Here is a 21,545-nt window from a genome sequence, read left to right as displayed (position 1 = left end):
GCTAATATGGGGGAGGTGGGAATGGAAGAGCACACACATTGAGCATCTGTGAAAGTGTGTGCTTGGCTAATGGCCTTGTACACTGGCATTAAATTCTTTGAGGCAGCTTTTTCACACCTCACCTGCATCAAGGAGGTCAGTCAGCAGGTGGTAGAAGTTTGCTTATGTAAATTGGTTCTTGTAGGTTATCCGGGCTGTGTAACCGTGGTCTTGGAATTTTCTTTCCTGACGTTTCGCCAGCAACTGTGGCAGGCATCTTCAGAGTAGTAACACTGAAGGACAGTGTCTCTCAGTGTCAAGGGTGTAGGAAGAGTAATATATAGTCAGAAAGGGGTTGGGTTTGAGCTGAGTATTGTCCTGCAAAAGTATTGTCCTGTAAGTATCAAGATAATGTGCTAATGAGGGTATGGTATGTTAATATGGAACCATTGTATCCTGAAGTGATCTGTTAATGTGTGTAATCCAAAACTAATCTGTATGGCTATTGTTGAATGTTGTCTTTGTCTGGAGGTTTTTCAGGGCAGGAAGCCAAGCCTTATTCATTCTTAAACTCTCCTCTTTTCTGTTAAAGTTGTGCTGATGTTTATGAATTTCAATGGCTTCTCTGTGCAATCTGACAAAATAGTTGGTAGAATTGTCCAGTCTTTCAGTGTCTTGGAATAAGACCCTGTGTCCTGTTTGTGTCAGTCCATGTTCAGCCACTGCTGATTTCTCAGGTTGGCCAAGTCTGCAGTATCTTTCATGTTCTTTTATCCTTGTTTGTATGCTGCGTTTTGTGGTCCCGATGTAAACTTCTCCACAGCTGCAAGGTATACGATATACTCCTGCAGAGGTGAGGGGGTCTCTTTTGTCTTTTGCTGATCGTAGCATTTGTTGTATTTTCTTGGTGGGTTTAAACACTGTTTGTAGGTTATGTTTTTTCAAAAGTTTCTCCATCCTATCAGTGACTCCTTTAATAAATGGCAAGAATACCTTTCCTATGGGAGACTGTTTTTCTTGAGTTTTCTGATTTTTGTTTGGTTCAATGGCCCTTCTGATTTCATTCTTGGAGTAGCCGTTTGCTAGCAGTGCGTGATTTAGATGGTTAGTTTCTTCCTTGAGAAACTGTGGTTCACAGATCCGTCTTGCACGGTCCATTAATGTTTTGATTATTCCTCTTTTCTGTCGGGGGTGGTGGTTGGAGTTTTTGTGTAAGTAGCGATCTGTGTGAGTTGGTTTCCGGTAGACCTTGTGACCTAACTGAAGGTTTGATTTACGGATGACAAGGGTATCAAGAAATGGGAGTTTACCCTCAATTTCCTTTTCCATGGTAAACTGAATGTTTGGATGGATATTATTAAGATGGTTTAGAAAGTCCATTAATTTTTCTTCACCATGGCTCCAAATGGTAAATGTATCATCTACGAACCTGAACCAGACTGTAGGTTTGTAAGGTGCTGATTCTAATGCTGTCTTTTCAAAATATTCCATGTAAACGTTTGCTATTACTGGACTGAGTGGACTTCCCATAGCTACTCCATCAATCTGTTCATAAAATTGAACAAGTTGACAACAAGTTATTTCCTATGGGATCAAGAATTTTATGAACAGATTGATGGAGTAGCTATGGGAAGTCCACTCAGTCCAGTAATAGCAAACGTTTACATGGAATATTTTGAAAAGACAGCATTAGAATCAGCACCTTACAAACCTACAGTCTGGTTCAGGTTCGTAGATGATACATTTACCATTTGGAGCCATGGTGAAGAAAAATTAATGGACTTTCTAAACCATCTTAATAATATCCATCCAAACATTCAGTTTACCATGGAAAAGGAAATTGAGGGTAAACTCCCATTTCTTGATACCCTTGTCATCCGTAAATCAAACCTTCAGTTAGGTCACAAGGTCTACCGGAAACCAACTCACACAGATCGCTACTTACACAAAAACTCCAACCACCACCCCCGACAGAAAAGAGGAATAATCAAAACATTAATGGACCGTGCAAGACGGATCTGTGAACCACAGTTTCTCAAGGAAGAAACTAACCATCTAAATCACGCACTGCTAGCAAACGGCTACTCCAAGAATGAAATCAGAAGGGCCATTGAACCAAACAAAAATCAGAAAACTCAAGAAAAACAGTCTCCCATAGGAAAGGTATTCTTGCCATTTATTAAAGGAGTCACTGATAGGATGGAGAAACTTTTGAAAAAACATAACCTACAAACAGTGTTTAAACCCACCAAGAAAATACAACAAATGCTACGATCAGCAAAAGACAAAAGAGACCCCCTCACCTCTGCAGGAGTATATCGTATACCTTGCAGCTGTGGAGAAGTTTACATCGGGACCACAAAACGCAGCATACAAACAAGGATAAAAGAACATGAAAGATACTGCAGACTTGGCCAACCTGAGAAATCAGCAGTGGCTGAACATGGACTGACACAAACAGGACACAGGGTCTTATTCCAAGACACTGAAAGACTGGACAATTCTACCAACTATTTTGTCAGATTGCACAGAGAAGCCATTGAAATTCATAAACATCAGCACAACTTTAACAGAAAAGAGGAGAGTTTAAGAATGAATAAGGCTTGGCTTCCTGCCCTGAAAAACCTCCAGACAAAGACAACATTCAACAATAGCCATACAGATTAGTTTTGGATTACACACATTAACAGATCACTTCAGGATACAATGGTTCCATATTAACATACCATACCCTCATTAGCACATTATCTTGATACTTACAGGACAATACTTTTGCAGGACAATACTCAGCTCAAACCCAACCCCTTTCTGACTATATATTACTCTTCCTACACCCTTGACACTGAGAGACACTGTCCTTCAGTGTTACTACTCTGAAGATGCCTGCCACAGTTGCTGGCGAAACGTCAGGAAAGAAAATTCCAAGACCACGGTTACACAGCCCGGATAACCTACAAGAACCAATGAACTCTGACCGTGAAAGCCTTCGACAATATTTTGCTTATGTAAAGTTTATTTGAGGAGGCACAATCAGGCATTTGTGTGTGTGTGTGTGTGTGTGTGTGTGTGTGTGTGTGTGTATATATATATATATATATATATATATATATATATATATATATATATATATATATATATATATATATAAAAAAATCCTTCACAATCAGGCATTTATGTGTGTGTGTGTGTATAAATATATATAATATTTATAATCCTTCAGACGCAGGAGTACATCTCTCCTATTTTCTCCCTTACTGCTTACTGAGAAAAATGCTCATCTAATGTCCCTAAGCATGTAGTAGGCATGTGGGGTCTCTGGTGGTCCATAGCTAATTAAGGCTCCATTTTATTTTCCTGAGTGCTTAGTGATTCCTAAGTGCATTAAACTCTACATTAAACAACATATTCTGGCAGGAGGATATCACGAGCACTAATGATTTTTTTCTGTTTTGAATTGTTTAAGTATTTTGGCTTAAATATTAAATAGTTGTCCTTTCGTGGACTGGTCTCTGCATACGTTTTAACTGTATTAAGAGGATTTATTTCATCTGTAATATCTCATGTACCCTTGAAAGCTAGTATGGTCTAATGGTTAGTTTTGGACTCTAACTGGGGTTCAGATTTCCCCTTTGCCATAATGCTATCTGGGGTGGTCTGGTCACTCACTCACCCTAACATACCTCACAGGGTTGTTGTGAGGATGAGAGAACCTTATACCAGTCAGGTCCAAATAGAGAGAAGGTAGGATCAAAATGGGGTAATACAGGTTTTGGTTTTACTAATACATAATGGCCAGTGCATATAGAAGAACTTAGTCATCTGGTACAATACTGTGTGGAAAATTATTCCCATGATCCATGCTATGAAACAACTGTTTCTGCTGGCAGACCTAGTATGAGGATACCATTTTCCTGTTTCCTTCTACCACCTACCGGTATATGTCACTTGAAAAGAGAAAAGAGCAGGGAAGAAGGGTTGTAAGAATCATTTTTGGAATTTTACTAGGGTATGAAAATCTTTTGAGACTGTTGATTCTGGGTAACGGGATAGTCTTTAAATCATGAGACCAAATCTTATGTATTTTGTTTTAAATTACTATAAAATTATTTTGAAATGTAGAAATAAAAAACAACTCTGTGATACCTTAAAGTCAAACAGCTTGTATGCAGCCACACAGTTCAAGACTTAAGGCACTCAAGACTTAAAGGTACTTTGAAAGAGGGGTGGCAATTTCTACCAATTTCTTCCCTCCCACTGCAGATTCCCACTTTGCCCCCTTTGCTATTCTGACGGTCCACTGATCCCAAGAACAAACCAGTGGCTGCAGTGGAAGCAGAAAAGGCCCTTTTTTGTGAGGTCTACAGATTGTTGGATACACAGAAACATATTTGTTGTGGTATCAGATTTTTGTATACTACAGTCTACTTCATAAGATTTATGGCATGTCCTCATTTTACATATGGGTATGTGGTGTAAGTGAACACAACACACACACATATGTATAGAGGAAAAATTTGTAAACAGTGAGGCCAAAATTCTATGAAATGCATGAGGACAGTCTCTGCTACTTCTGTGGGAAGGTCAAATATATGGAAGATAAGCACAATGACTATTCCCAGCAGCTGTAATTGGCAATGGTACTTAGGCTAATTTACCATAATTACTGGACAAGACAGCCTTGGTTTTACTTTTTAATTGTGTATGTAACGAAAGTTGGCATACTTTGGATCTACTTTCAACATTAACCATATTGAGTGAGCATGCAAAGGTTTACTGTTTGTAGGCAAAATGTTTCATCTGACATTTCAAACACTTCTAAAGAAAATTCGGTTCTTGAAGGTAGTTGTAGGTCTCCCCTAGGGCAGCCCACTGTGATGCAAACAGTGAGCAACGGAAAACTAGGTTGCATATCAGTAACTAGAATTCTGCTATCGTCATCTCCTCCATAAATCCGTATTCAATCTCCGATTTCCTCAATGTGTTGGGAATTTTTCAAATATGGGAGTTCTGACACTGCTAACATGTAGTTAGAGGGCAGTGAACACACCACACACATCGTTGCATGGGCTCACATACATGACATTTGACATTTCAACAGATTTGGGTCGTCAAGGTGCTGACAGCTCACTCCATAGAGAGGGGATATGTGAAGGAGATTACCCAATAGGAGAATTCATAGTACTGGTAAGTAATCAACCCATGATTGTATAGTTAAGTTAAAAACATTCCCTGTCTCTTTTTCCCATTTGGAAGACTTTTCCTATTGTGAAGCATACCTCACTTTTTATGTTAGAAAAACAATACTTTAAAATTTAACTGGCTGAGAGAGATGGTGACCCAACACAAAGTGGGCTTTAATCATGAGACCTTTACTTTGTGTCTATTCTTTTGGAGCTTTCTTCCTGTCCTGGACACACACGCACACACTGAAGGTAGTATTTTTTCCCCCAGTTAGGAGTAAATTGTTCAATATAGCATTATCAGTCTGTTTGGAAGATGCTTACATAATGTGGTCTTTGAAGCAAAACACTGAGAGCTCAAACTAATTTAAGTTTGCCATAAGTACATGAAACATTCCATTAGAAGTTTTAGTTTTGATGTAGAAAAGAATTGATACCAAGTTGCATTTTAAGTACTCTGCCTAGTTGGAGTTTTCCAGAATTAAATAAAAATAAATGATTAGTATGTAGGTTGCAGTGCAGCAAAAGCAGTTCTGTAATTTCTGTTCTTCTATAGAGAGCCACTCTTGTGCTTGAAAGAGATCTGTCCTGAGCTGTCCCACTGACTGCTTGTATAGGCAGATCAATTGCTTTAGTACCATGGTTTCCTCCTCTGTAAAAACACCACCGCAATTGTATAGACTTGTGAATTAGGCACTTAGAACTTTGCCTGTTAGCTAGCTGAGAATCAAGCATGATAAATATTAGCTGTCTTAGAAGTAGTATTTAATGCTGTTCTTTTATTTCTGCTTTGTTTGAAATTGACCTGCTGGTGTCATGTAGCATAATGGAAAGTTCTCACAGTGTAGTTCAATTTGACTCTTAGTCTTATTCTTAAAGTGTTTAAATTCTGATTGAAAAGTCTCTCCTAGGGGAAACAATGCTTGAAAAACAGTATGTTAGCTTGCAAATCTTCCAAGTACAGTCCTACTTTCTTTCTGTGATTTTAAGAAGTTACTTCTAATGGCATGAAATTCACTGTGTGTTCACAGAACTGTGCTAAAGAATAATGATTTAAGATCAAGACAAGAATTAACTACCCATCTCACCAATCAGTGGCCTTCCCCAGGAGCTCTGGATGTTAATGCTGTTGCCTTGGATACGCTACTTTATCGAAAACAAAATAAGCAATGGGATGAGTAAGTTGATATATTTGTGCAGTGCTCCTAAAATTACAGGAATCTCATTTTCCTTCCCTCCATATTGTCAACCAAAACGTTAAGGGATTTTGTGGGGGATTCACGGATAACTAAATATTAGTGTGTATTTTAGAACTGCTTGTGTTAAATTTATACTAACATCCTTATCTCAAAACATATCTATGTAATAGTAATAACAATAGTAAGACTTTAAATAGGAGTTCCTGTATGTTCAAAGAACCTCATGTACATTCATGGTAACTTTTGCAAATAACACTAAGTTGTATTGTCCTCTCCATTTGAAAGTGAAAATAATTTTTCAATACAGTTTAATTCTTTAATGAGTTTGAGGTGGGGTCCTATTAAACAGACTTTGACAAAGGTCAAATATCCAAGTGAGGAAGGCCTGTGGATAACTTAATATAGATAGTATCTAGATTTTAGCAATTAATTTATATATGTATATGAGATTTAGGTGTTAAGGTGTGTGCAGGACAAGCTATAGTTTTGGGCTCTCGCATTTCTTTTTTTCTCAAATGTAAATTCCTCTCCCTCTCTTCCACTATGGTTTGTCATCATGTTTGATCATTGTTAACTACCGTTTAGAGCATATTAACTTTGTTAAATATTAAGTTTGATTCTAAGGGTTACCATACCATTAATGAGTGACCATTGGTCCAATGTAATGCTGTACCATGACGGAGGGGATGGGATGATAGGAGAAGGTAGGGGTTCATGATCCTGTTGCCCAGTGCCTAAACTGTGGTTCACTGAGTTGGCACCATTTCTGATTGTCAAGCATTGGTCTTACAGGGACAAGCCTTGGATTTCTGAAGCGCTTATGCTTCCTCACATCTCTCTCTCATAGATTTCTGTGACAAACCATGGGTTGTTGTATGGTTCAGATCACACTGATCTGGAGAGCAGAGAACAAACCATAGTTTATAATTCAGGCAAAACAAACCATCACTTGCTGCAGAAGCATTTAATTTTCCCACTGTGCATAAGGAGAGGAGGAAGCATGTGAGCAAGCCTGAAGATTTCTCAGGCTTGTATATGGAACAATAAATCATGGATTGTTATGACAAATGAATTATGTTTTTGAGTTAAAGCAGTTTTCCATCTCAAGGCTAAACCAGTTGTTCTCAAAGTAACATTTCAGCACATTTAAGGTATTTCACAGTTGGCTCAAACATCCCACTTGTCATATTTTGGGCAATAATTTAACTTTGGAATGATGATTTATTAAGCAGAAGTCTTCAGCTACAAACGTTGGCAATTAAAGGGGTGTTTTTTTAAACTGCAGAAAGGTTTACTTCATGTTAGTGTCTGTGCCGCAGTTGCAATACACGAGTCAACAAATTTATGTTTTTAATTTTGAAATTCAGACCATCAGTGATACTTACCATTGTGAAAATCGGTGCTCTCAAGATGCATTTTGATTTGTTTCAAAGGATAACTAAGAACCTGCAGTGAAACCTTATAATTGGTCTTGTGTTAGCAATTGTGTGCAGAACCTGTTAGGGCAGAAATGCAGTCTTGTGCAGCAAGAAGTTATAATTTTAGCCATGGTTTGGGTATCTGATAGTGCTGGCAGGAAAGAGGGAGGCAGTAACTTGGGGAAATCGTTCCCTGTATAATGCTGCTCATAGTAAGAATAGTTCACAATAGCTGGGATAGCTTTGAATCTCACTTTTTAATGTAATCTCTTAAAAGCCACATTGTCAATATATCTAATTCTCAACGTGGGCCCATCTGCAGATAGTTAAATCCAGAGTTGGGGTCTGTGGACAGACAGGACAGATCTGTCTATAGACTTGAGAGAAGTCCCAGGTTTGCAGGAAAATCTGAAATTAAAAAACAAGCAATCATTGGGGGGGGGGGCGGGTTAACCCCTCCAAATGATAAAAATAGTGCCTGTATCAAATGCCCCTGCTGGCCATTGCTAGGCAATTTCCACTGTAATGCTAGCCTTCAAGCCTGAATTTTTCAATAAAAGATAGGGAGAAGAGACAGGGCCAATGGTTGGGCTGTTTTGGCCTTTTAACGAGGACTCATTGAGGCCAGGCCTTGCAGCAACAATTGGGTGACTTGCTACCACCTAAGTTGCATGATGCCAGCTACTTTGGTTCCCCATTGTAGAGAAAGGCAGGATATAAATAAATATAGCTGAAGGGGGGCAGATAAAAGGTGAGTTGGCGGGTGGGTGGGAAGGAGAGAAAGAAGCAGGAAAAGGGGAAATGCTATGGGGGCTTTCAGGGAAGGAAAAGAGGAAATAGTGCAAGAGGGGAAATGAGATGCCCCACACTAGTCCTTGCAGGTACCCTGCTTGTATCTTATAATTCATCACTATAGAGTATTTTTGACATCCTTGCCTTTTTTGCATGATTTCTTGCTCTCTCACCCCTTCACTGCATGTGCATATTCTTCTTTAACCAACTTACCCAGTTCTGTATTATTTCATTAAAGACTTTCTTTTACTATTTACTTGGCTATGTCAGAATTATTTTTAAATAGTAGCACCATGCTGATATTAAAATCTTTGTTAGAAACTCTGTGGATATTATTACCTGCTAGTCTTTCTACCAGGTGTCTTAGAGGTTTGGAAATTGACATTTTTGCCATAGCTGCTGATGGGATTGTTGGGGGCTTTCACTTCCTAGTGTAATCTTGCTACACAAAATTCCAGTAAAGAGATGAACAGTGGAGAGAAGGAAGGGCTGGATCAGTCATCAGAGAGTAGCAGGGGATTCCTGTTGGCATTGCTGAGTAGCAGAAATCCACCCTGACTCAGGGTGCCAAGATCCAATGAGAAATGTCAGAGTATATCCTAGGGATTCCAGCACTAGTCCCAAATGATTAGCATAGCTCTGAGTATGGTGTTTGTGTGTGTGCACACGCATGGCATTAGGTGGGTGGGTTTGTGGAGGAGTTCCTATGGAGGTTGACAAAACCGGATATACCTGCATAGTGCTTGCAAAAGATGAAAAAAAAACATTTAAAATTCATAGACTTTGAATATCCTTTGAAATTATCAGTGGAAAAAAGACTTGGAAATTAAATAACAATGTTGACTCATTTGGTTAATTCTGTGCTGGGTTCTTTTTGTACTAAACACTAAAATTAGTTCTGTGCTTAGAAAATTTTAGTTTTCCAGTTGGCATAAAGGATACTGATTTGTTCATTTTTTACTTTGAGAAATTCCAAAGCTTTTGCTGTTTTGCAAAATTAATTCTGGATTTGATAGTCATGGTATTTACACTAATACTTTGCCTCTGCTGCTGTAAATTTCACTCAGCTACTTCTTTTGGCTTCTGAGATTTTAGCAGGCATTGCCACACATCCTTTCAAATGTTTCTTTGCAGCCATACAGGTTAGATACTTGCTTTTTAAAAAGTGCTGAAATTCTCAGGAAGCTCCATTCTGCTCCCAGTACTACATTCTGTATCTATTCCTGTGCTCCTGTGAAATCGTTGCATATATGTAGGTCTCACTGTGTTCACAAGTCACTGTGGTGGTACTTCATAGTTTTCATATGCCTTTAATAACACATTGGATAAGTCAGCAAGGATTAAAAAAATAGACCTGGGATCCCCAATTTTTTTGAGCCTGTGGGAACCTTTGGAATTCTGGCACAGTGTGGTGGGTGCTGCCACAGGGGGTGAAGCCAGCCACAAAGTGGCTGCTGCAGTTTACTTTCACTCATACAGTGAAGATCCCTGTACTGTGGTGGCAGTAGCTGCCAAAGCAGCACTTGCAAATATCTGCACAGCCAATTAAATCTCCAATGGCCAATCAGAAGCCTTACTGGCAAAAGCCCCCCACCTGGCCCCACTGACTTTCAAAAAACATCTGGTGGGCACCAGGAAAGGTGTTGACGGGTGTTATGGCACCCATTGGCATCATATTGGGGATCCCTGCAATAGACTATTACCTTAATAAATACCAGAATTCCTTATCAGTGAGGTATTTCCATTGGATGTTAAAACCTTTGAATCAGTGGGACAAAGTACTTTTGAGTCCTTGGCTATGCTAGAAGCTTAACTTCTGGATTTGTACTGTTGTCTACAATCTGCAATTTCTCATGCATACTACGTAATAGAACTACTACATTTATACTACATTATTACAACTCGTCTTTAAGGAAAATCATTTTAAAATTTATTTCTAACTTTGCACTTTGTGTTTTTCTGGAGCATCTTTTTTTCTTCAGTAATTCCTCTAACAAAGAGGAAATATATGTTAAATAAGCATTGTCCTTTATATCATACAATCACTGAAGATGCTGAATCAAACTGGTTATCATTGATTTTACAGAAAGAGTTTGCACAGCCTGGACCAGCTGTCTGCAGATGTTAGCCTTTCTCAGACATCTCTGGATCCTAGTCATTCCCAAGATGGTGATGGAAAACAGGATGGATTAAATTTACTTAGTGAAGGTAAAGTAACTACCTTAAAAGTTACTTTATTTACTTAGAAAACTTATATACTGCCTCTTCAGAGGCCTGCTCAAGGTACCTCACAATATATAATAATACAATAAAATCAAATCCAATAGCAGAAAAGCCAAAGCATTAAAATAGTGTAAAACACCATTTAGTAGCATAAATTATTTAAATTATTCTCAGACTAGAAGATGTCCATAAAAACACTTTTAAAAGATAGAATTCCTCACTTAAAGCCTAGGGTAAAAAGAAAGCTTTTGACCTGATGCCTAAAGCAAAATATGGTAGGTGCCATGTGAGCCTTGGGGGGGGGGGGCATTCCAGAGGCAAGGTGTATACCCCGAAAAAGCCCTGGCTCTGTTTATTTCTCACCTTACTTTTGTAGGTGAGGTCTTGGAAAGAAGATCTTAAATTGTGCAGTAGTCAGCGGCGGTCTTTCAGGTACCCCTTATCCAAGTGGTTTAGGGCCTTAAACGTAAGAACCAGCCCTTGGAATTGTGCCTGGAAGCAGATGGGAAGTCAGTGCCGATCTTTTCAGCACAAGGGGTTACGATCCCTATATGTATTCCCTGATGATAGCCTGACAGCTGCATTTTGGATCAAGTAAAGTTTCAGGACAAGTTCCAAAGGCAGATCCCGTTAAAGTCCATTACAGTTCTCTAACGTGGATGAGAGCTGAACATGAATAGCTGGCTAGATTATGCACTTCGAGCAATGGCTGTAGCTGGTATATCAGCCAAAGTTGATTAAAGGTGCTACTTGCCGCAGAGGAGACCTGTACCTACAACTGCAGGTCAGGATCCAGTAGAATTCTCCAAGCTATAAACCCATTTCTTCAGGAGGAATACAACGCTTTCCAGGAGAGACTGACTCCACCATCTTTGAGCAGCTTTGTCATTGACCAACAGCCCATCAAGTCTTGTCTGGAGTAAGCTTCAGTTTGTTGGCCCTCATCCATCTCATGATCTTTTCAGGTCTTTTAATCCTTTAGAATGGCTGAAATATTTCAAAGGTTTTAACCCACATTTCTACCATACATGGCCTTCAAGACAGATTACAAAATCCATCAAATGAAATGAATCTGTTCACTTTATTTATACTCCACCTTTTTCTCCAATGGGGACCCAGAGCAGCTAGTATCATTCTCCTCTCCACCATTTTATTCTCATGATAACCCTGTGAGGTAGGTTGGGCTGAGCGTGTATGGCTGGCCAAAGGTTACCCAGTGAGATTCCATGGCACAGTGGAGATTCAAACCTCATTCTTACAGATCCTAGACCAACACTCTGACCACTACACAACCTTAGCAATGAGGAGACTCACAATCTTATGGGCAGATGTGATTTCAGTGTTGTCCTCCCTAGTCCTCAGAATCTTCCTTGCCACTAAGATCAAATAAAAGCACAATTTCAAAAAGGGTGCTGGATCCAGGCAGTTGATGTCAGTTGAAAACTAGAGGAAGGGTCTCTCTCAACTAAATTTCTTTCCAGTATTCAGCAAACATCTTTTAATAAGATACATAGTTATGCAGTAATCCTGCAGTAATTGTGGATCTGCACTAGAGAATACATTTTGGGGTTCCAGTACTGCCAGACATTGTGAAACTATGTAGAATTGCAGAACAGTATTTAATTCATGCAGTGTAATAATTTGTGCAAGAGATCTTCTGGTCTGATTGGAGAGAGCTTCCTGATCTTCCATTGCTCAAAAGAAAACAAAATCCAAGTCAATGAAGAGATGTGAAAGCACCATACAAGCATATCTCCTATATGCCATTGAGTGGCATCAGTGAGGACCAGTTCTTGTGTTGGATCTCACAGCTGCTGAAGATTTTTCTCCTGTGTAGAATACTGCTGTACAAAACTGCTGATCAAGTAGGTGGCCTAGGTCCTGTAGAGATGATTGAGGCCATCCAGCATCTTCCCACGTGTGGGGTATAATTTGACAGCTGAAAATAATTTGTGGACAAATTTGTTAAGTTACCATATGCTGGAGTTTGTGCAAGGGATGAGACTCTCTACAGGACACAGAACAAATAATTTTCTGGTACCAACCAGGAACCAGTAGTTGCACTTTTGGTTTATTCTCCCCTCCCCCACCAAAGAATGTTAGATCTTCTTCCTCTTATTCTCTGCCTGGACTGTCCAATCTAAAAATGTGTTCTTATATCTCCTGCTCCTGAGATACCGTGTCAATTAAAAAAAAAGTTTCCTTTAGGATGAGGAGGAGGAAGAGAAAGTCAGCTTATTGGTACAATGCAGAGTGTGTGTTAAGTACTGTAAAATAGTTTCTGACTTAATGTGATCCCGTGAATTAATGACTTCCAAAATGTACTATTGTTAACAGCCTTGCTCAGGTGTTGCAAACTGAGGGGCTTGGCTTCCTTTATAGAGTCAATCCATCTCATGTTGGGTCTTACTCTTTTCCTGATGCCTTCAAATTTTCCTGGCATTATTGTCGTTTCCAGGTAGTATTGTCTTCTCATAATATGACCAAAGTACAGTAGCCTCAGTTTAGTCATTTTCACTTCTAGGGACAGTTCAGGCTTGATTTAATGTAGAACCCACTTGTCTTTTTAGCGGTCCACGGTATCCATAAAACTCTCCTCCAGCACCATTTTTCCAAAGAATCAACTTCTTTCCTGTCAGCTTTCTTCATTGTCTAACTTTCATACCCATACAAAGTAATGGGGAATACTACAGTATGAATTATCTTGTTCGCCCAGCGACACATCCTTACACTTAAGGATCTTTTCTAGCTCCTTCATGAGTGCCCTTCCCATTCTCAGTCTCCTGTCATTTCTTGGCTGCAGACTAATTTTTGGTTGATGATGGAGCCAAGGAATAGAAAATCTTTAACCATTTCAATTTCTACAACGTCAACTTTGAAGTTGGGCAATTCCCCAGTAATTACTTTTGTCTTATTGATCTTCAGTTTAATCCTACTTTGTCACTATCTGCTTTAACCTTCATCAGTAGTTATTTCAAGTCTTCACTATTTTCTGCCAGTAATGTGGTATCACCTGCATATCTCAGATTGTTAATTTTCACTCCACTTTAATCTAAATCTAATCCAGCCTTCTTTATGATATGTTCTGCATATAGATCGAAGAGAGAGGAAGACAAAATACACCTTTATCTGACACCTTCGCCAACTGGAAACTATTCTGTTTCTCCATATTCTGTCCTAACAGTAGTCTCTTGTCCAGAGTGCAGGTTGCACATCAAAACAACCAGATGTTGTGGCACACACATTTCTTTTAAAACCAAGCCTAGCTTTTCATGATCCACAGCCATGAAACACAAGCTGATTTTCATCTGAATTTTTCTTTTATAACCAGGGTACCTTTGCAGTATGATTGCTGGTGCCTCCTCCTTTTCTGAATCTATCTTGAACATCTAGCATTTCTTGTTCCATATGGTAACTGTCTTTGTTGTAAGATTTTGAGCAGTACTTGTCAGAAAGTGAAACTGCTCCATCTTCTGGCGATTTGTGAAGATGCAAGGTATCTAAATGACTCAGATGGGCCTTGTAAATGGATGTAATCCAACACAAAGCAATAGAAGCAACCACAAATAATTAATTTCCAGAAATGGACAGTATTCATACTCCTAGCCCTGGTTTTCAGAAGTTTACTGTCTCTAGATGTGGATGCTCAATTTTGTTATTATGGGTGTTAGTCACTGACTGACCTATTTTCTCTTAAAGCCATCTATCCTCTTCTCCAACACTAGTCCATTGGCTATGGATGCTACAATTTAATTACTTGTTGAGTAAAGTACCATTTCCTTTTTTCCATTGCATCTTCATTGAGAAGGTGAGTTTTTCAATTAGTTCTGTTGTGGAAGGAGAAAAAGTTCTTTCCACAAGTGCATAATTTTATAAACCTGTCATGTCTCCCACTTAAGTCTTTTTTCGAAATTGAAACACTCCAGATTCTTACAGAAAAAGTGCTTCAGTCCCTTAATCATCTCTGTTGCCTTCTTCTGCACTTTCCCTAGCTCTGCAGTCTTTTTTAAAGCCAGAGTGACCAGAACTGTAGTTTTTCAAATGAGGCTTTACCATAGAAGCATACAAGAGCGTTACAATATTAGCTGTTTTAATTTCAGTTCTCTTCCTAATAATCACCAGCATGGAGTTTACCACTTTCACCACTGCCACACAGTCAACATTTTCATCAGGCTATCCACTACACCCCCAGTATCATTCTCCTTCTCAGACTTGTCTAGTTCAGGCCCCATCGGCATATATTTAAAGTTAGGAATTTTTGTTACAGTGTGCATCATCTTACACCTATGTGCACTGAACTTTAATGTCCACGTTGTGGCCCACTCAGCCAATCTAGAGAGATCCTTCTAGAGCTCTGCACAACCCACCTTGGTTTTCATCATCCTGAATAATTTGGCATCATCTGCAAGCCAGGACACTGCACTTCTCAGCCCCAATTCCACCTGATTTATGAACAAATTAAATAGCTCACATCTTGATACCAGTCCTTGTGGGACCCCACTGCTTGCTTCACTCCATTGTGAGAACTGTCTATTTATTCTTGCACTCTGCTTCCTGTCACCTAACCAGTTTTTAATCAATGAAGGCCTGTCCTCTTATCCCTTGACTACTCAATTTTTGTTTTGTTTGGAGTAAACTTTTTAGGGGCACTGAAGTATAGTCACTTTCTGTTCAACTTTACTTTTTCAATTCCACATTCCTGTACCTGCCAACCATATAATGAAAGCCTATGGATTTCTCTCTTTTACTCCAGAATGGCTGAAAAAGTAATCACTACAATGCATGCAAGGGCCAGGGACAGTCTACCAGATCCTATATGTTGTCCTATAAAACTCTGGTGATGACTTCAAAAAAGGGTTGTGCATAGGGTATTGAAGGATACCTCTGTCTGCCTCAAGATGTTTCAACCAAGTTACTGTTGTCACTAGCAGTAGAGAAGAAGGGTGGGGGAGGATACTGAGGCTGTATACTTAATTGGTTAGTACCCCCTACCAATCACTAGTATGAAAACATAACTGAAAAGTGTTATCTTTTCTTAAACAGGGAAAGAAGATACTCCCTCATTACTTGGTCTCTGTGGTTCTCTAACTTCAGTAGCAAGTTACAAATCCCTCACAAGTTTGAAATCAAGTGAATACCTTGCAAGTCCTACAACAGAGATGACAAGTCCTGGACTTACTCCTTCTTGAACCAATTTACCCAGAGAAGACTTTTGTGTTTGTAATAATTTGGCATTCCATAACTAACCTGCCATCAAGACTCTTAAAAGGTCAGGCCAGTTTTTTTAAAAAAGTTAACCTATCCTTGTCAACGTCTGAAACCCAGTGACTTACTGTTGTCCTGAAACAGGATACTCCAAGGGACTTTACTTCTTACAATATTATTTTCAAATCAACCATTGAATGCACAGTTAAGTTTGTAAATGACTCCTAAGGAAAAAAAGCTGACTGAATCTGTCTTTTCTTCATGATTTGCTTATCTTCAGAGCAGAATACTGTACTGCACTAATTTCGGTATTTGCTAGGATGATGTAAATTTTTTCAGGTAAGTGATCTTTCCAATTTACTGTAAACAGCAAAACATTTAAATTGCATACTATTAAGACTCCATTTAAAAATTAATTACTTAGAATGATACCCATTAGATCTTGGTTTGAATTTGAACTGTATTATAACGCTGTTTTAATTGGGCCAGTAAAACCAGCAGCCTCTCTTCGTCAGCTATTCAGACAGCTGGTATACTGACACAATGGATGACTTGCAAAAAGGCAAGAATGTGGAGGTAGCATTTAAATTAATTTATACTTCTCTCTGCAAGTTCCCCCTATAAAGCTATGCTGCCTCCTTCAAGAGTTTTACCCTCCTGAAAGCCAATGTCAGCAGATTTCCATGTAAATGTTCTCGCTGAATAGTTCTGAAGAAAACTATTCTTGCATTTGGTTCCATATTAAAGATTTTCCACCAATCCAGTAAACATGACGTAGTTTAAACAAAGTAAGCAATGCAAGCCATAGGTTTCTTTACCAAAGCTTTGCAGATTTTTTTGGAGAGCAAACCTTTGTACTGACTAATGCGTTCTTTACTTATGGTTATAAACAGAGGCAAATTTATAAAAAGTTAATATACACATAGAGCCTCTGACCTTGATGACTGTGGCAAAATGCTTTATTGTGCCAAAGAAGATCCACACATTGTTTGTCAGTATGCAGCAATGTAATTTGAAATCTTTCATTGCAGCTTATTTTTGCGCTGTCAGTTGGATTACTTTGTTTTGACAAAATAATGAGATGTGCCTCTCATGAAATCTTCTGTATGGTGTTTATTGGATTGCGTTATGTACTGAGCTAAATTTTGAAACAAAATGACGCTGCAGTCTTGCACTTGAATGGCGTGCCAGAAACTATATATTGGCTATATGCTACTTGCATGATCATGCTCTTGTAAACTAGATACTCTCAAGAACATGGGGAATTGGAAATCTATACAGCTAGTTTCCAGAAATGCATAGAGTTATATTGGTGGATTTGTATGTTAATATTTAAATGCTTCCTTCAGCCATTTGTTTATCAAGAATCATGATGTTGTCACACTGATTAAATTAATTATGAAAGCAGCCAGGATGAAAATCTTTTACAGCTAGCAACAAAACTCTTTAATGTGCGTGTGAAGCCAGTTAAGTCAATATTTGTGCATGAGAAGTTTACTGTCTTGGTTCTGAAATCTTGCCAAGCATTCTGAATTAAAAAACAAACAAATTGCATATTTGTTGCCCTGTTGTATCAATATGTTGCATGTGCATTAAACATTTTGTAATATCACTACTGTAGCATGTTTCTGTAATCAAGAAAATGTTTTATGTAAACAGAATACCTTTCATGAACACCCAGTTGGATGGGCAGGGGCGCAAGGATTGCTAGGTACTGCTCCCCACAACAATCCATTCTAACTCCAGGAAATTCTATTTCCGGGGTTGTAGGAACCAATGGGTCCAGTGGCTACAGTGGGGATGGGGCAAAATTACTTCTCTCTTCCATCAGTGGAGCTCTGATGATGCACAGGGCAGTTTTGCCCCTCTCCCACTACAGCTGCTGGACCCCATGGTTGGAAAGGCCTTCTGAAGGAAGGGGAATGCGAGGCAGATCCATAATAGTCAGTGCCTTCATGGTCAGTATAGCTTTGACATCCCCTGAAAGAGAGGATTGGATCCTGTGAGTTCTATTAGACTGCTTTCACTAGAGAAATTTGATTTCATATAAGTTCATGGCATTCTTACTCTTAAAAAACTATCCTTTCTTGCAACCTCTTGTTATGTCCTCCAGAAGATGCCATACACATTTGTTTATGATTTAACAACAATCTTATATACATCTTGCTTCATAGTAGCAAATGTCTCAAGATTTTTCTAGTCTGAGTCTCAAAAGTGCAGAAGTCAAAAGAAAAAAAGGGTTTGGCAAAGGTAACAATTACTAATGCATAATTAATCATAGAGTTGGAAGGGACTGCCAGGGTCTAGTCCAATCCCATGCACAATGCAGGAAATTCCAAAGTACCTCCCCCCACACCCCCAGTAACCCATACTCCATGCCCAGATTATGGCCAAGGTGCCCTCCCTCTCATGATCTGCCTAAGGTCATAGAATCAGCATTGCTGACAGATGGCCATCTAACCTCTTAAAAACCTCCAGGGAAGGAGAGCTTACCACCTCTCAAGGAAGCCTGTTCCTTAGGAACTGCTTTAACTGTTAGAAAATTCTTCCTAATGTCTAGATGGAAACACTTGATTTAATTCCAACCTGTTGGTTCTGGTCTGACCTTCTGGAGTAACAGAAAACAACTCAGCACCATCCATCCTCTATATGACAGTTCTTCAAGTACTTGAAGATGGTTACCATATCCCCTCTCAGACTTCTCCTCTTCAGGCTAAACATACCCAGCTCCTTCAACCTTTCCTCATAGGACTTGGTCTCCAGACCCCTCACCATCTTTGTTGCCTTCCATCACTTCATGTGATCCGGACACTTTACTCTGTTGATATAGCCCAAGATCGCATTTGTCTTTTTAGCTACCGCATCACACTGCTGACTCATGTTCAGTGTTTGGTCTACTAAGACCCCAAGGTCCTTTTCGCGCACACTACTGCTGAGATAAGTCTCCCCCAGTCTATAATCATGCATGTGATTTTTGCTACCTAAATGCACAACTTTACATTTATCTTTGTGGAAGTGCATTTTATTAGTTTTAGCTCAATTCTCCAGCCTGTCAAGATCATTCTGTATCCTGGCTCTGTCTTCTACCGTATTTGCTACCCCTCCCAATTTAGTATCATCTGCAGATTTAATAAGCATCCCCTCTATTCCTTCATCCAAATCATTTATAAAGATGTTGAACAACACAGGGCCCAGGACAGATCCCTGATCCACTTAGAAAGGAGTGATTAGTGGAGTGTGTGAGGAACCATTAAAAAGCACTCTTTGGGTGCTATCTGTCAACCAGTTACAGATCCACCTGGCAGAAATAGAATGTAAACCACATTTTCCCAATTTGTCAATTAAGGTTAGATACAGAAAATTGTCAGCAGAAGGAAATGCAGTTGCTAGTGGGAATTCATAAATATTTTGGCAAGAATATACACAGACCAAGTCTGTTCCGTTTCCGCTTGTACAAGAGATTTTGCACAGGAAGGAAAAGCACTCTTTGGATTTTAATTTCACTTTTAACATTCAAGCTAGAATATTGAATGAAAAACCCTTAGGTGAGAAGGGAACCTTTGGATTCAATCCTGTGTTCTACTATGGCTTTAACAGTACAATCCTAGGTTTAGTCTAGAGTAGGATTGCAGTGTAAGTCAACAACCTGATAAAAATATTGAAAAAAGATAAGTTGAAAGTACAGAGAAGGGTATCACCACACAGATGTTCAAATACAGAGGCAGAAGAGAGAATGGGTACAACATGAACATGGAAGCATCTCCTACTAACAGAGAGGCAAACTGCTATTCTGCAGTGCCCCATTTTGGCTTGTGCCTGTACAAATTTTCAAACGTACGAATTTAACTGTAGTTTACTGTTGTATGTACTGATGATCCATCATTTTCAGGGTTCGCTTTTCTTGAATTCTAGAGTATATTTTTATGAAAGTGTTCATGCTCAGAAGTTGGTAGAACTGCTAGAAATGACAGCTAATGTTCAATGAATTCAGAGCATCCAAATCATGATGGAGCTGCAAAGCTAATACTGGCCAGGTTAGTGGTATGATTATCTAGAATCAGACCTGGAATTTGTAATAACTTAAAGTGAAGAGAAAGGAGCTGTACTTTCATCTTACATTTACTTTACATTACCCAATTAATGTGGCATAATTTTTTTTTTGCAATAAAACAGGCACTTGGAGATATTGCACTGGCAACTTGCAGAATAATGCTGTAGTTTTTTCACTTTATAAAATCCATAATATAGTAGTAATGTATAATGTCCACTTGTTCTGTAGTAGTGATTTATGATATCTCTGATACTTGCTACCAGCCTGAAGTGCTGTATTTTCTAATATTCAATGCTTAGCTAGATGCAATCATCCACATGCAAGCTATGTTGCAAAAGTTGAGTTTAATATTAAACATATCTCTAAAGTACAAAGCTTATAAAACCAGTTTTTCTGTCCATTCTGGCCAAGTATTTATTACTTCTAAATGTTTCCCTTTGAAAGTTGTTACATTTTTAATGAAAAATGAAGTGAATGCTATTCAGTGTGGATAATCCTGAAACTTTGTATTAACTCTGTTTAATGAGAGTTTGGCCACTTCTCGTTCCAGCAACATTGGAACTGGCCATATGTTAGAATCAGAAAGGCAGTCAGTAATGAGGGCAAGGCTTTTTAACAGCCAAAACACATTCATTCTAATGCACTGCTGCATGGCTAGTATGAGACCACTACAACTAATTATGAAATCCTAATTCAGAGTGTTTTAAAGTAGTAGTACCAAAGTGTTTGACATGACCCAGATAAATGCTAACCAAAAGTTAACTTCTGTACCTGAAATTATGGTTGAATGTGCGCTGCAGCTGCACTAATATAGATACAGCATGGGTGTACTCATATGTTGGCTGATTAATAGTGAGTTTGGAAAAATGGGTATTCTCTCTGCCTGGAATCACTATAACCTAGCTTTGACTAGGCAATCACATCTGCAGTTGGAAAGGAAGTACATACAATAATTTGCCCAACAGGCATCTTGGATGTGTGGATCAGTAATTATCATGCGTGAAATGGTGTTTTTCCCTTTTGAGAAGGACATTTCCCCAACTGAATACAAAAGCCAGTTGTCTCTAGCTACTGTAATTCTGCAGGTTCAGGTTAGGTAACAAAACAATCAATATATAAAGAAAACAGACAGTTTCCTGATGTGGATATTTTAAACACCTGTATAGTTTTATCAAAGTACTGGGTATATAGTTCATGATTCTTCTTGCCTTATTCATCTAATACAGCTAGTCTGGCTTAGTCACATGATGGGAAAATCATCAATTACAGTAGGTTAAAAGAGTTTGCCATAGATTAATGGCAAGTGTTCCTTCAAGGGAAGAATGGAATGGAAATTTTTCTATTATGGTAGCATTTTACAGTTAAAATAAAGGAGTCTGGGCTAGTAACTCTCTGTTGGAAAACACATAGTATGAAAAGTACTTTGAAGAAAAGTGCTAAATGCAACTGAATTGTATACTACTATCAGATAACTAGCTGCATTTTCTGAGCTAATCGG

The 21,545-nt window shown here is 38.8% G+C and overlaps 1 protein-coding gene across 3 annotated transcripts in view; it reads left to right on the top strand.

The window, feature by feature from the left end:
• Positions 1-16,073, top strand: part of RUNDC3B (RUN domain containing 3B) — a 45,723-nt gene extending 29,650 nt beyond the window's left edge. For 2 of the 3 annotated variants that reach the window (XM_056857406.1, XM_056857407.1), the window contains exons 9-11: positions 6,191-6,337; positions 10,655-10,776; positions 15,835-16,073. In XM_056857406.1, coding sequence (XP_056713384.1) covers positions 6,191-6,337; positions 10,655-10,776; positions 15,835-15,980 — 415 coding nt within the window. In that variant the 3' untranslated portion in view covers positions 15,981-16,073. The remainder of the gene's footprint in view (positions 1-6,190; positions 6,338-10,654; positions 10,777-15,834) is intronic. The other variant, XM_056857408.1, reaches the window with a different exon arrangement.
• Positions 16,074-21,545: the final 5,472 nt, after the last annotated feature.

Source organism: Euleptes europaea, chromosome 11 (genome assembly GCF_029931775.1).
Source record: "Euleptes europaea isolate rEulEur1 chromosome 11, rEulEur1.hap1, whole genome shotgun sequence".
NCBI classification, from domain to species: Eukaryota; Metazoa; Chordata; class Lepidosauria; order Squamata; family Sphaerodactylidae; genus Euleptes; species Euleptes europaea.
The sequence above is the reverse complement of the archived record's forward strand: the minus strand, read 5'-3'. Positions and strand labels throughout refer to the sequence as shown.